The sequence below is a fragment of the Meles meles genome, chromosome 10 (assembly GCF_922984935.1).
Source record: "Meles meles chromosome 10, mMelMel3.1 paternal haplotype, whole genome shotgun sequence".
NCBI lineage: Eukaryota > Metazoa > Chordata > Mammalia > Carnivora > Mustelidae > Meles > Meles meles.
The window spans coordinates 37,271,514-37,286,412 of record NC_060075.1 but is presented as its reverse complement, the minus strand read 5'-3'; the positions used below and the strand labels follow the sequence as shown (position 1 = coordinate 37,286,412).

General features: G+C 35.6%; 1 protein-coding gene across 1 annotated transcript in view; it reads right to left on the bottom strand.

Annotated features, from left to right (window-relative positions):
- Window positions 1–6,338: 6,338 nt before the first annotated feature.
- The window catches only part of BMT2 (base methyltransferase of 25S rRNA 2 homolog), a 96,573-nt gene continuing 88,012 nt past the window's right edge, over window positions 6,339–14,899 (bottom strand). The window contains exon 5 of the mRNA XM_046021613.1: window positions 6,339–9,557. Coding sequence (XP_045877569.1) covers window positions 8,928–9,557 — 630 coding nt within the window. The 3' untranslated portion in view covers window positions 6,339–8,927. The remainder of the gene's footprint in view (window positions 9,558–14,899) is intronic.

Here is a 14,899-nt window from a genome sequence, read left to right as displayed (position 1 = left end):
TGAATTTGAATGTTATAGTTCAAAGTGCCCTTTTTCTTTATGATTTTTTTTCAATGCTTTAGAACAGATTTTAGGGGAAAAAAACCTCACAGAACTTTGATAAAATTTACTTGTAATATTATGGCTTTTATGCTTTAAAAAACATTTATTTATTTGAGGGGGCACAGAGGGAGAGGATCCTCAAGCGAACTCCCCACTGAGCAGGAAGCCTGCTGCAGGGCTCACGACCCATGAGATCATGACCTGAGCTGAAATCACGATTTGGGTGCTCAACCAAGTGAGCCCCCTAGGCACCCCTCTCATACCTTTTTAAAGGAGAAAATATTTGATTCCCTTTTCAATTTCTTTGTGACATCCCTTTTTCTATGTTATACTTTTCATGAATATGTTTTGTCTTATTAGATGGAAGGAAACTTCTTGAAGGCATAATCTGATTTATCTGGGTATCAGAACTTAGTATGTAAAAGAATGCCTGGCACAGTGAAATGCAAACACTTAATATATGCCTGTTTTATTCAATTTTGTGCCCATTGTTTATGAAACTAGTTTCAAATACATGTACTCATTCAGGCAGCCCACGTTGATTAGGCAACTCCCTCTGGTAATGTGGTGAATGAGCAGAAGCTTTGCAGTCAGACTCAAGTTGTATAGTGGCTGAGCTACTTTTCTAACTCTGTAACTTAAGACAGTTGCTGAACATTTCAGAGACCTACTGTCCTCACCAGTACCCTAGTGATAATAGTACTTTGTAGGCTTGTTGAGAAAATGAAAACGAGGCATTGTTTGTAGAGTGCTTAGCATAATATCTAATGCCTAATATTTGCTTAATAAGTGATGCTTGTTATTATCATGACTGTCGAAAGGACTTTACTTAGAACTGAACAGTGTTTTTCAAAAATGTGTCTTCTCTGTTGGTCTTGTAATTTTCTAGGCTTTTAGGTAATTCTCCCATCTGTTCAAGGCTTCTGTAGTGCCGTACATTAGTTGGTGGATTCAGACAAGTATTCCCATGGATAGGGTTTTATTCATCACTTGGAATGTAATAAAAGAAATAGTGGATGTGGACTTTTGTGGCTTTTGTGGACCTAGAGAAGTCAGTCCTTTAGAAACCGAACTATGTTTCAAGGGTTTTCTTCCCACTTAATGATGAAATAACCCTAATCTCTTCCTACTCTTACATAACTTGGTTATACTACTGTTGGGAAAGGTTACCAAAAAGATGTGACTGCCAGTTGATCTATGAGCTGGATCTGGGGGATTGGAGACTCCTCATACCTTCCCTTTTTCTTGGAATGGGCATTCTGCTTGCCTTTCCCATTCCCACAGGCTGCTCCAAGGACATAGCCTTGAGATAATGATGTGGTGTTGAGAACACCTGAACGATAGGCATGACTGAATCCAGTTAAGGCCTTTTTATAAGCTCCTAAGATTTCGTGAGCAGGTGCAGGGATCCATTCGTCTTGCTGCTGCCCAGGATAAACCTCGTGTAATAAGTTCCCTTTGCTTATTAAAACTGCCACCTACCAGACTGGCGTGGCCTCTTTCTTTGGTCTCTACCTGCCCTTCACATTCAGGGCCTGTTTCAGATTACTTCCAGGAAGCTCTTGAGAGGGTTGTGAACCAACAACTACCTCATATTTACCGCTGTCCTTTATATTTATGGAAACTCTTTGATGACTAATGGATAGTTGAATCAAACATACTGAGGAAGTGGTTACCCATCTTTATGAATTCTTATTATAAAGAGACAAAATCTTATGTTGAGGTTTGTTTTGTAGTTTCCATTGAAATCTTGCAGGGTCGGTTGTAGTGGATTGGGTATCTTTTATGTCATTTTCTGGGAGGAAATTATGTCATAGGGGAGAAAATTGAAGATAAGAACATTGAATGCCAACTATTTAATTGCTCAGAAGATTCTGAGGAGTGGATATTAGATTTTGAATTGGTGGTGGATGGTGGAGATAAGATGGTCAATGCGCATGGAAGGCACAGAATAGTTAGGACTAAGAAAAGAGGAAGAGGACTATTAATGGCTATTTGCTAAAATAAATAATAGAAACTGTGTGCTGATCATACTATGTGACAAGAGTGTGTTATTTGCTTTACAGAAACTTGGTAAAGTTATCAGAGTAACCCTGTAAGTGAATTTTGTGGATTAAGAAACAGGTCTTATGAAGAAATTTGCCCCAAATTTCAGTGTTTAGTGGTAGAAACCTATCTGCAAAGTGGTTGGCATACTGTATCACTTACATGAATTAAAAAAGCTGCTGGAGCACTACTTCTCTTGTGGAACCACAGAGGTCAACTAGCTGAATCTTCCTTAGATGTAGCAAAGCTAATGATTGTGTACAAGCTTCAATTCTTTATTCAATGAGAGGGAGGTAGGGATTGGATAGCATTGATAGAGACGTGGTGAGAAAGTATGACCTGAGATTAAGATAGAACAAATTTAAATGGGCAGGAGTAAGTATAGGAGAGAAAAATTCTATGGCTCCAAATCACTTAATATTGACCTAAGTGACATTTTCTACAAACCAATTCAGACTTTTCTAGAGTATAAATTGACCTATATCCTAATTTTGAGAATGTATTAATAAACAAAACTGGACCACCCACCAAGATTCATAAACTAAATAGCCATGGTCCTGTGTCCTCTCAGTTGGATTTTATAAGGTAAGCTGAATTTATTTATAATAAATATATAAATTTATTTATACTTATCGATCACCTGCTTTGTTGCAAGGCACTTTGCTAGGCTGAAGGTACAGAATAGATGAGGGCCTGGGCCACACATATAGATAAGGAAAAAGATAAACATCAGGTAATTGGTTATGCAGAGAATTTACAGTGATGTGAAGACTACTTGATAATGTGGACTGGGAAGCATGCCCTAGGAGGTGACATGTAAGTTAAGACCTGGATAACAAAAATGAACTACTACAAATCCAAGGTAAGAGGAAGAAAATCTAGGCAGAAGGACTAGCTAGTACAAAGGTGGACACAGGCTTGTTGACATTTGGCACTTGGATGATGAGGGCTATCCATGTTTGAGTAAATTGCATCTAGATTGGTGATGAACATAACATAATGCCAAAGGTCATGTGAACAGATTTCATTATGTACCACCAGATGCTGCAGCGCAGTATGGTATTCTGCAATTTTAAAGTTTTTGTTGCCTCATATTAAAGCTAATACATTTTTTTAAAAAAAATTTATATTGTCAGCCCTGAAAAGCACAACACACATCCATTCCTTATAGGACCTAGTCCAGTGTAATAGTGCAGTAATTTGATCTCAACTTATGAGTCAGATTGAGTGAATGGTCAAAACAACTTTGCTTTTAAACATTGCCACAAACTGTATTCCTAACTTGAATTACCTATTTCACAAATAATCCTCATGACTGTTTAGGGACCATGAGGGCTAGTTGTGAAAATTCGTCACTACTCAAAAACAACTCCAAGTTTATTTCTTAAGTAATACTGTATATAATCTAAAATGACCCATTAAAATATCTATGCTTGCTCTCTTCTGAATTTCATGCTTCACATTCTTTGGAAAGTGAACCTAATCTATAGATGATTATTATCCCCCTATATTTGTCTGTAATACTATCTCTACACCAAGGATGTTAAAATGGTGTTGCCTCTTCACATTCGAGAGCTTTTAGCGAGAAAAACATTTGTTCATTAAACGGACTTGTTTTGACTTCTTGAAGTATAAAATTGATATTAGCAGTTTTTATGTGTCCAGTCACAGGCAAGACTAAAGAGATGATTTATGACATCCTAACGCTTTTAATTCCAACTGGCACCATTCTCCATGCCACTGGGGTCCCCCCTGTCTTGGTAATACTTCCGGTTACCCAACCTCCAAATGATCCTATTTCCTCTTGATCATTGATTTCTTCTTTAAAATTCCCAGGTCCTTACTGTTTGCATAGCAACCTCTCTAGGACATTAATCGGTGCTAATGCTTCAGTGAGTTTAGAAAACAAATCTGTGTTTTTACAGTGAAGCCGTAGTCCCTCTGTCTTAGGTCTGTTTCCTTCAGCATTTCTTTTTGCAGGGAGGCTCTAGGAATTTGGTCTGCCTGCCTCTCTTCTTGCCAGCAATTGCCCATCTACCTTATTTTCAGGGAATGGTTGGTTCATCCATGCTTGGCTTTGGGAAATGTGATAGTTCTTGGCTTCCTAGTGAAAAGGCCTGTGTTAATTAGGAGACGGTTTGTTGTTGCTGTTGTTGACTTTATCCTCTCTACATTTATTTAACCTGTGTCAGCAAATTCTCTCATCCAAAAAGGATGTGGTACAGAACAAGAGTTTGAAGAACTAAACTAATACTGGCCAGGGCCATATTGTATCCTTTGTCTTAGGTACAGGGCAATAGGCCTAGCTGAAGCCTAGCATTAATTAGCTGTTAAGAAAGATTTGTAGGTGTAGGGAACAATTACAAAGGGCTTAAATGTGGATTCTACAATAGCTTCATATAGAATATCTCTGTGCCCACAAATCATTTTCTTCTGGTATCTGTTTTCCCCATGCCAGCTCAAAGGCCAACAGAATGTTATCAGGACACCACTGAATGATTTACTTGATTGTGACCGCCTTTAGTAAGTGAGACATATATGCAATAAATGTATGCAAGTATATTCTCCTGACTTTTCTCTTTAAAGAGTTTCAAAAACTATTGGCATTGTTTTATATTTTGAGCAATGCTCCATACCATTTTTATGGTTTACACGGGCATTCTAATCCAGTAATATGAATAAATTTGCTTCATAGCCTTTTCATTTTGGAAAATTTTTTGAAATTTTAAAAATATTAAAATTACTTAAATTTTCATTTAAAAAACAATAGATACCATTTTGGACTGCTGATGGACCCAATTTTAGAAATCATTAAAACCTCTGATATTAAGTAGTTGTCAATATTTCTGAGTACTAAAATCATGCAGGAACATTAATCAGAAATATTTTATATGGTAAAAATAGAATAGCTTTCTATTAATTGGACAAGTGTTATGGTTAAAAAAATTCAAATTAATTTGAACACTGCTGAAGTTGACCAAAAGTTAGCACTCAACAGTGCTTGATGTAACAAGATTCTTAGTTGAAAAATGCATACTAAACTAAACTCATTCTTAAATTTAGGATGATAAAACATTTAGATCTAAGTTCAAGATAAAGTCTTCCAATTTTTGGATGTGAATTTCTCTAATAAGAAAAATAGGGTTTAGAAAACCCAATACTTCCCTCCTTTTATAATATTTAGAGGTCCTTAATGAAATCGTTAGCTGTTGCAGCTTCTTTGTTTATGGAGTGTTGTGTATTATAGGCTACCACTAATCTTGGGGAACTTTTTGTTGGCGGTGGATCATGGACATGAAATTTTTGTGAGCCATTATGGAGATTACTGCAATTCAGGTTTTTTTGGAAAAATCAAATTTTTAAAATACGTTCTTTATAATAAATGTTTAAGTAAGAAAAATTTGTTTTCCACCTTTGCTATTGCCTAACAACTTGTAACACCAAAACGGAACCAAATATTAGTGTGTGGACTCTTGAAGAGGAATATCATTCTAGCACTCTGCTCAGAAAAATGTGGGGAATATGGAGTGACAGCTTGGTTTCCTCCCCTTTTTTTTTACCCACCTTTTACAATCAGAGAATTGGTTTGTAGCTTGCACTTTTCTAGAGAGATGATGTGTTTGTAATTTGTTGAACAGTTGTCTTTAAAAGTTTTTGGATTCTGTTTCATTTTTGGTAAACAAATTAAGGGACTTGAGCAGGGGCAAAGGTTTAAGGATCAGTAGGCAATCATTCCTAGATAGAGATGTTAACTCTATATAGGATGCTTGTCTTTTCTGTTAGATCATCAGCTCCATGAAAGCAGGGGACTATGACCACCCCAATCCTAATGTTTCCCAGCATACCGTATATGGTTAAAATTCCAACATTCGTTCAGTGGATTAAGAACTGTTTGACATCATGAGAAAGCCATCTGCTGCCATAAAATAACTAATACACTTAACTATCTTTGATGAAAGTAACTTTCAAGGAAAGGAGAAGACCTACAATGAACCAGAATTTAGGAAGGCTGTTGTCCCTGGTTCTTTGATAAACAGCATGACAATACATTACAATATCATAGTCACTTGGAAACTGTATTTTGTGCATCGATTCCTGAAATTAAGGAATTTGATTAGGTGAACCTAGCTTGAAAATTCTGGAGGTCATTCGAATTCTAAACTGCTTCCCAATTTTGAATCACTTAGTATAGAAGTCAAAGAGCATAGTACTTTCAGGTTTTAAGTAACAGACAATGAATATTAGAAAATTTAAAATTTTTAATAAATGTGCTTTGTTCACAAAATGTGAAAAAATACAACAAACACAAACATACATTTTCAGATATGCCATCTCCCACCATTTGGCAACTATGATATAAACCATTTTTTATCAAGTCATGATCCTGAAGAATCTAATCAAATGATCATTTATTTCTGAAACTCCAAATTATTTTGGAGAATCCTGTTGTGAGACAGGAGACCACTTAAAACTCATTTATATCTATATGAAATCATTCTCAAGAGTACCCATTCAGTATTAAAAGGCTCTGTTAACTTCTCTTGTCATTACATGTATCTTCTGGCACCAAGCCACAGGACTGTTTATATTTTAACACATAAATGTTGAACTGGCTTTGGTGGAATATGTATTAGTTTAAATCCTGTACCAACCTAATTTGAAGCTGAATTTACAGTAACAAATGACATTTATAAATCCAAACAAATTTATACTAAGTGGGAGTAGGTTTTATAAAGAGACTTTTCTTTAAAGTACTACTTAAAATACATCATGCACACTTTGGAGCATAAGCAGAATCAACATCTGTAAACAATCAGAAAAATTTATAGCACCAACATGTTAGCTGTAACACAAAGGCTGACTCCAAGGTCATACTTACACCACCCTCTCAAAAGCCTGGTTTTCATTTACTTTCAAAGCACTTTAATTAGATATATATATATTTTTTTGCCCTTAAGATCATATTTAGCCAAATCAAAGGAAATGGGCAATATGGGTAAAAGAGGTACTACCAAAACATAGTGAACACAGTTTTGTGTTACCTGAATAGAGTGGATTTCTTTCTCTTCTTTTGGGGGAGATAAAGATGGGACCTATAGTGCTTAATTGGAAAGAAAAGTCAAATCTTAATTATTAAGGGCTCTGAAGCTATTGAAAGTAAATGAAACATTTCTAGTTACTTTTGGCATATTTGAGCAACCAATATTTATTGCATTCATACAACTGACTTTTTAGGTTAATTACAATCCTGTTACTTTCATTAATTTAGAACATGAAATTTAATTTGAAATATCAGGTATATATACCCAAATATTGATATCTTAAAGGGTAATTTTGTATTTCTAAATAAAGTCTGACATTCAAAGTTAACTACAGCAACTCACAATAAGCACAAAAACATCAATTTTACCAGAGTAAAGAAGTGCAGTTTATGAAATTTAGGATCAACTATCGAAAATGCAAGTTTCTTTGAAGAACATACACACACACGCACACGCACACACATAACATTAACCATGGATTCTGAAACTGTGATACTTCAGTGCAAAAACCTCAGTATGAGGTAATTTTAATGTAATAACCACTTGAAAAAAAAAAAATCCACACAGTGGCACTCTTAAAAACGACAGTTTACATGACAATTGCTGGCTGACAAGACAATGTGGACCAAATGTTCATAGCTATTTAAACTAATCTTGTCTTGTTTGGACATATTTTTCTCCTTAATCATTTGCTTCTGATTCAGAAACACAGAAAGTCATTTATCAATGTGGAAAGGGAAAATTCCCACAGCCAACTAATGGTTTATATATTCAAAGAAAATTTTATGCTAGAATTTTGATAGAAACTAGAATACTGAAAGGTCAAAACCATTTTGATATTGCTAGCAGAGGGTTAATTTAAAATTTTTCTATATAATTCCAGACTTGTAGTGCAGCACACCTCCTTAATGGAAAGGTGAGAACCCTAATAAGGTTGGTCTAGACAGAACATAAACTCTTACAAGTGCAAACCCTTTCACAAAGGTGTTTCAGGTCAGGATCGAGTATTGTTCCTTGCTTAAATAGAAAATTTTGTAAATGAAACCTAAATTTTATAAAGGTAGAGTGAACTCTCACAGTTAAATATACTTAACACCAAGGCCTAAATCAGTATGAAAGATATGAACATTCTACTTTGGCAATGGTGTTTATTGTACTGTACTAATGAAATTAGAATACATACTTGGGGGAAATCTTTCCCCAAATGTCTGATGCTGCCAAATGAGCAAAAAAGAAAAAAAAAAAAAAATCAATTCCAGAAAGTTGAGAAAAAGCTGGATCACCAGGCAAAACTGAACAGAAAATCGCTTTCTGTAACAGATAACAATTTAGCTAGAAAAGAGAATAAGTGCATCACAAAACAACTAAACCAATCTATCTCTGTCACATTTAACTTGTGAGTAATCAAAGTGCAAGCTACCGCTTTCTACATATCTTCCTCATTGCAATGGTTTAAAGTCAACACTGAAAAGATTAAAAAAGAAAAATACATAGCAAGTTACGCTTCATTTTCACAATAGCACTAAAGAAAAAGGTACCTTTCTATAGTATCTTAGTGCTAAATGCTAAAGTAACAGTGGTTTCTGCTATGACAGGAGTCACTCTGCATGAAACTTTAAGCTTTCTATATAAGAATAAATTTTAAAATCCAGAAGTAGAAAAAAATAGCAAACTCTGTAAACCTTTGCATTTCTTCTATGCAAACCAGGTTTTAAGTACTGAGTTCATGTTAGTATTTCTGATTAGTGTAAGGAATTAGTTTAGAAGTCTGGACTGAAAGGGCCTTTTGCTTTGATATTAACTTAAAAGTAATATGGGATCTTCTAGCTCATAGAAAGGAATAGAGCTGGCTTGACTTTCTCCAGAATCTGAGTCATATGGAGCATCAGGGAGCTCTGTGAAACCATACGCTAATTGTTCATCTTCCAGATCTGATCGAACGTAGCAGGAAGGGTTAGAATATTCCTCCTCTTCTACACTGTTGAAATCTTGAGGAATATATAACATCCCTGGGTAGTTCCTACTAACCAAGTCACTTGTGGTTTTTAGGGAGATTTTTCTAAATGCCATCAAATGCATATGTGAAAATTTTGAATACTTGAAACGTTTAAAGCCCAGGGATTCTATAGCAATCTTCCAGCTTTTCATCATCATAGCATGACGGTTCTGATGGGAGGAATCAGGTGTGATGATAAGCAATAAACCATTTAACACTAACAGTTCATGGGCTTTCTTGCAGCAAATCCATCGTTGGTAAGGCGATGGAAAATAAGAGAGGAGGAGAGAGAAAACCACCACATGGAAAAGTTCTCCAGGAAGAGAATCAATAGGGTTTTTCAGCTGCTTCAAAAAGGCATCTATAGCATCCTGTGCAAGCTGGAGTGGCTGCTGAAGCTGCAAGTTCAGGAAGTCACATTTATATACACTCTGCAGAAAGGGAAAAACAAAGCATATTCAGAATCTGAAGATCACTTCCACCCTCTTACACAGATTTTACACCACACTGTGTCACAGCATTTCTACATTATCCAAGCTTTAATTCTTAATTTTTCCCTTCTACGTGATTCCACTTGCAAAGACATTCAAACTAAACTTCTACTCAATAAAATTTCAAAGAGATTATAATCAAGCCTAGAGAATTTCTACTTCTCATTAAAAAAATAAGTATTTCTGCCTAACAATTTGAAACTGAATTTGGATAAGAGTTTATCAGAAAGATTTATCTAAACTTAGTCATATTTACTTTCACTTCAACATTTACAGTTAACAAAGACCAATATAAAAACTTTAAACAAGAAATACTATTAAATAAAGATGAATCAAAAAGGATAATGAAAGAGGCATTATACATTTGTAAAAGCAGAGCACCAAAACTTTCAAGGTCATGAAAAATGTCTTTAAACCATTAGCTCGAATCATCTTAAAAATAATTTTAGTATTACATTTATTCTATTAAACATCCAGAATAAAAGTTTTAAAATTAGATAAAAATTAGTGTTTTTTTAATATAATAGTTATTAACTAACAATGATATGGACTAATACTTTACTCCCTCATTCTTGCTAGTAGGTAGACAAGCTGAGCACATAATTATGTGGACTATCTATTAGAGAAAGTAACACATAAAACGAAAAAAGAAAGATGTTTTTCTTCTTCCCATTGCTTCCCCTCCCTCCATTTTTTTTTTTTTTTCTTTTTTAAATGATTGGAGGGTGTGAGAGTGCATGCCAAATGGGAGGAGGGGCAGAGGGAGAGAATCATCAAGCAGACTTTCCCTGAGCAGGGAGCCCAACACAGGGCTGGATCTTATAATCCATGACCTAACCAAAACCAAGAGTTGGAGCCACCTAGGCACCCCCACCTTTTTTTCCTCTTAAGATTAACTTTACTTCAGTATACTGATGTACAAACAAGGATAACTGACACACAAGTATATTTAAAGGGTACTCATTGATAAGTTTTGTCATAAAACATTCACGAAACCATGAAACGACAATCAATTTAATGAATAAATCTAACACCCTCAAAAGCTTCCTCCCTGAGCCTTTATAATCCCTTCCTGGTACCCTTCTTGTTCTTCCTGGCTACCAGGCAATTGTTCATGTGATTTCTATCATTACAGATTTAGTTTATATATATATATATATATTTTTTTTTTTTACCCCGTTTATCCATTTTATTTATTTTTTCAGCGTAACAGTATTCATTCTTTTTGCACAACACCCAGTGCTCCATGCAAAACGTGCCCTCCCCATTACCCACCACCTGTTCCCCCAACCTCCCACCCCTGACCCTTCAAAACCCTCAGGTTGTTTTTCAGAGTCCATAGTCTCTTATGGTTCGCCTCCCCTCCATATATATTTTTTAAAGATTTTATTTACTTGACAGAGAAAGATCACAAGTAGGCAGAGAGGCAGCCAGAGAGAGAGAAGCAGGCTCCCCGCTGAGCAAAGAACCCGACTTGGGGCTCGATCCCAGGACCCTGAGACCATGACCCGAGCTGAAGGCAGTGGCTTAACCCACTGAGCCACTCAGGCACCCCAGATTTAGTTTGTATTTCATAAAATTTTGTATGAATGGAGTAAGACAGAATAATTCTTGATTTGCCTGGCTTCTTCCACGCAATACAATTATTTTGAGATTCATCCACACTTTTGCATCTATATCTATATCTATATGTCATCTATACCAGTTGACTCTTGTATATTGATCTCCTATCTTGCAACCCTGCAAAACTCATTTATTCTAGTAGCTTCTCTGTAGATTCCAAGGAATAATCTAATGGATGATCAATGTCATATATGAATAAAGACAGTTTCGGTTCTTTCCAATCTTGATGCCTAATATTGCTTTTTTTCCTGACTCTATTGTGCTGCTAGGATATTTATTCTGAATCATTTCCATGAAGTTGTAACATTCAGCAAATTATGCAGTGCTGTATATTCACTTCATTGTGGTAGTTCCCATCATGTAAGTTGACTTTAATACGTATTTTAAGTCAGGTATTAACTGTTTAATAAAATCTATCTATTGACAGTTTATTCTTTGCTATTAATTGTGAGTTTTAAAATATATTTTAGATAGTACTCTCTTATCTATTGTAAAATGATTTGCAGATACTTTCCTCCATTCTGTAGGTTGCCTTTTCATGCTGTTACTGGTTTCCTTTGCAGAAGCTTTTTAGTTTGATGTAGTCTCATTTGTTTATTTTTGCATTTGTTACCTTTGGTTTTGGTAATCAGATTTAAAATATCACCATGACTGATAATCTAGATGATGACACCCAAGTTTTCTCAGAGGAGTTTTATGGCTTCCGATCCATGTTCAAGTCCTTAATCCATTTTTAGTTTTGGTGTGTAATGGTTCCATGTCATTCCTTTGCACGTGATGTCCAATTTTCTCAGCACCATTTATTGAAGAGACTGACCTCTTCCCTCTGTATATTCTCTGCTCCTTTGTTATAAATTAATTGACCATATATACATGGGTTTATTTCCAGGCCCTCTATTCTATTTGTTCTATGTGTAGATTGTAATACCAGGATCCTAGAGATTTAATCATCACATACTTTGAAATCAGGTAGTGTAATGCCTCCAGTTTCTTCTTTCCCAAGACCATTTTCACTATTTGGGGGTCTCTGATGATTCCAATTAAATTTTAAAACTGTTCTGCTTCTGTGAAAAATGATACTGCAATTGTGATAGGGATTGCACTGAATCTGTGAATTGGTTTGGGTAGTATGATATTAAACAACGTTCTTTGAATCTATGAGCACAGATTTATATATTCAGTTTCTTTTATTATTGTAGTTTTCAATATACAAGTCTTTCACCTCCTTGGTCAGATTTATTCCTTGATACTTTATTCTGTTTGACACATTTATAAATGGAACTGTTTTCTTAATTTTTTTTTTATATTTTACTATTAGTGTATAAAAATACAATGTGTTGATATTTTTATCTTGCAACTTTACTGGATTTCTTTATTCTAAGAGTTTCCAGATTTTAATCTTTAGGATTTTTATATATAGTATATGTTATCTCTAAATAGTGCCAGCTTTACTTCTTTCTTTCCAATTTGGATGCCTCTTTTCTGGCTTAATTGCCTTGGCAGTACTTACCCTCTACTGAATAAAAGTGGAAAGAGTGGGTATCCTTGTCTTGTTCCTGATCTTAGCAGAAAAACTGAAAAGCTTTTCACAGTTGAACATGATGTTAGCTGTGGGCTGGTCATACTTAGCCTTTCTGCTATGTTGAGATACGTTCTCTCCCTAACCACTTTGTTGAGAGTTTTATCATAAGTGACGTTGTATTTTATTAAATCCTTTTCCACATCTATCAAAAGGAAATGATTTTTATCCTTTACTTTGTTACTAAGGTGTGTCATATTGATTCTGTGGATGTTAAACCATCCTTGCATCCTTGGAATAAATCCCACTTGATACATTCTTTTAATGTACTACTGAATTCAGTTTGCTTATATTTTGTTGGGGATTTTTGTATCTATGTGTTAGGGACACTGTTTCCGTAATTTTTCTTTTCTTTTCTTGTGGAATCCTTGTCTGGTTTTGGTATCAGTAACGAGACTGAAGTAGTGATCAAAAACCTCCCAAAAAACAAGAGCCCAGGACCTGACAGAGTCCCTGGAGAATTCTACCAAACATTCAAAGAAGAAATAACACCGATTCTCCTGAAGCTGCTTCAAAAAAATAGAAACAGAAGGAAATCTTCCAGACTCTTTCTGTGAAGCCAGCATTACCTTGATCCCCAAACCAGGAAAAGACCCCATCAAAAAGGAGAATTTCAGGCCAATATCCCTGATGAATATGGATGCCAAGATTCTCAACAAGATCCTAGCTAACAGGATCCAACAGTACATTAAAAAGATTATCCACCATGAACACGTGGGATTTATCCATGGGATGCAAGGGTGGTTCAACATTTGCAAATTAATCAATGTGACAGAACAAATCAGTAAGAGAAGAGAGAAGAACCACATGGTCCTCTCAACTGATGCAGAAAAAGCATTTGACAAGATACAGCATCCTTTCCTGATTAAAACACTTCAAAGTATAGGGATAGAGGGAACATTTCTCAACTTCAAAAAATCTATCTATACTTTTCTTATAAAATGAGTTTGGAAGAGTTTTCTCCTCTTATTTTTTGGAAGAGTTTGAAGAGGATTTTTGTTTGTTGGAAGGTTTTTGTTTTCAGCATTCATTTTTAAAAATTTAAAATTAACATACAGTTATAACGTAACTATTACTAGTTTCAGAGGTAGAATTTAGTGATTCATCAGTTGCACAGAACACCCACTGCTCATTATTATATCAAGTATTGTCCTTAATATCCATCACCCAGTTACCCTATCCTCCCAACCACATCCTTTTCAGCAACCCTCAGTTTGTTTCCTAGTTAAGAGTCTCTTATGGGTTGTCTCCCTCTCTGATTTCATCTTATTTTACCTTCTCTTCCCCCATGTTCATCTGTTTTATTTCTTAAATTCCACATGAGTGAAAGCATATGATATTTGTCTTTCTCTGACTTATTTTACTTAGCATAATACCCTCTAGTTCCATCCACATCATTGTAAATGGCAAGATTTCATCCTTTTTGATGGCTAAGTAATATTCCATTGTTTATACCATATCTCCTTTATCCATTCACCTGTTGATGGACATCTAAGCTCTTCTCATGGTTTGGCTACTGTAGCCACTGCTGCTATAAACACTTCAAACCACTATGTTTGTATCCTTTGGAAGAGTATCTAGGAGAGCAATTACTGGGTCGTAGGGGAGCCCTATTTCTGACTTTTTGAGGAAACTTCATACTGTTTTCCAGAGTGGCTGCACCAATTTGCATTCCCACCAACATTTTAAAAAGGTTCCCCTTTCTCCACATCCTTGCCAACATCTGTTGTTTCCTAACTTGTTAATTTTAGCCATTCTGACTGGCATGAGGGGGTTCCTCATCACAGTTTTTTTTTTTTTAAAGATTTTATTTATTTACTTGACAGAGAGAGATCACAAGTAGGCAGAGAGGCAGGCAGAGAGAGAGAGAGGGAAGCAGGCCCCCTGCTGAGCAGAGAGCCCGATGCAGGACTCGATCCCAGGACCCTGAGATCATGACCTGAGCCGAAGGCAGCGGCTCAACCCACTGAGTCACCCAGGCACCCGTCATCACAGTTTTGATATGTATTTCCCTGATAACTAGTGATATTGAACATTTTTTCATGTATTTGTTGGCTGTTTGTATATCTTCTTTGGAGAA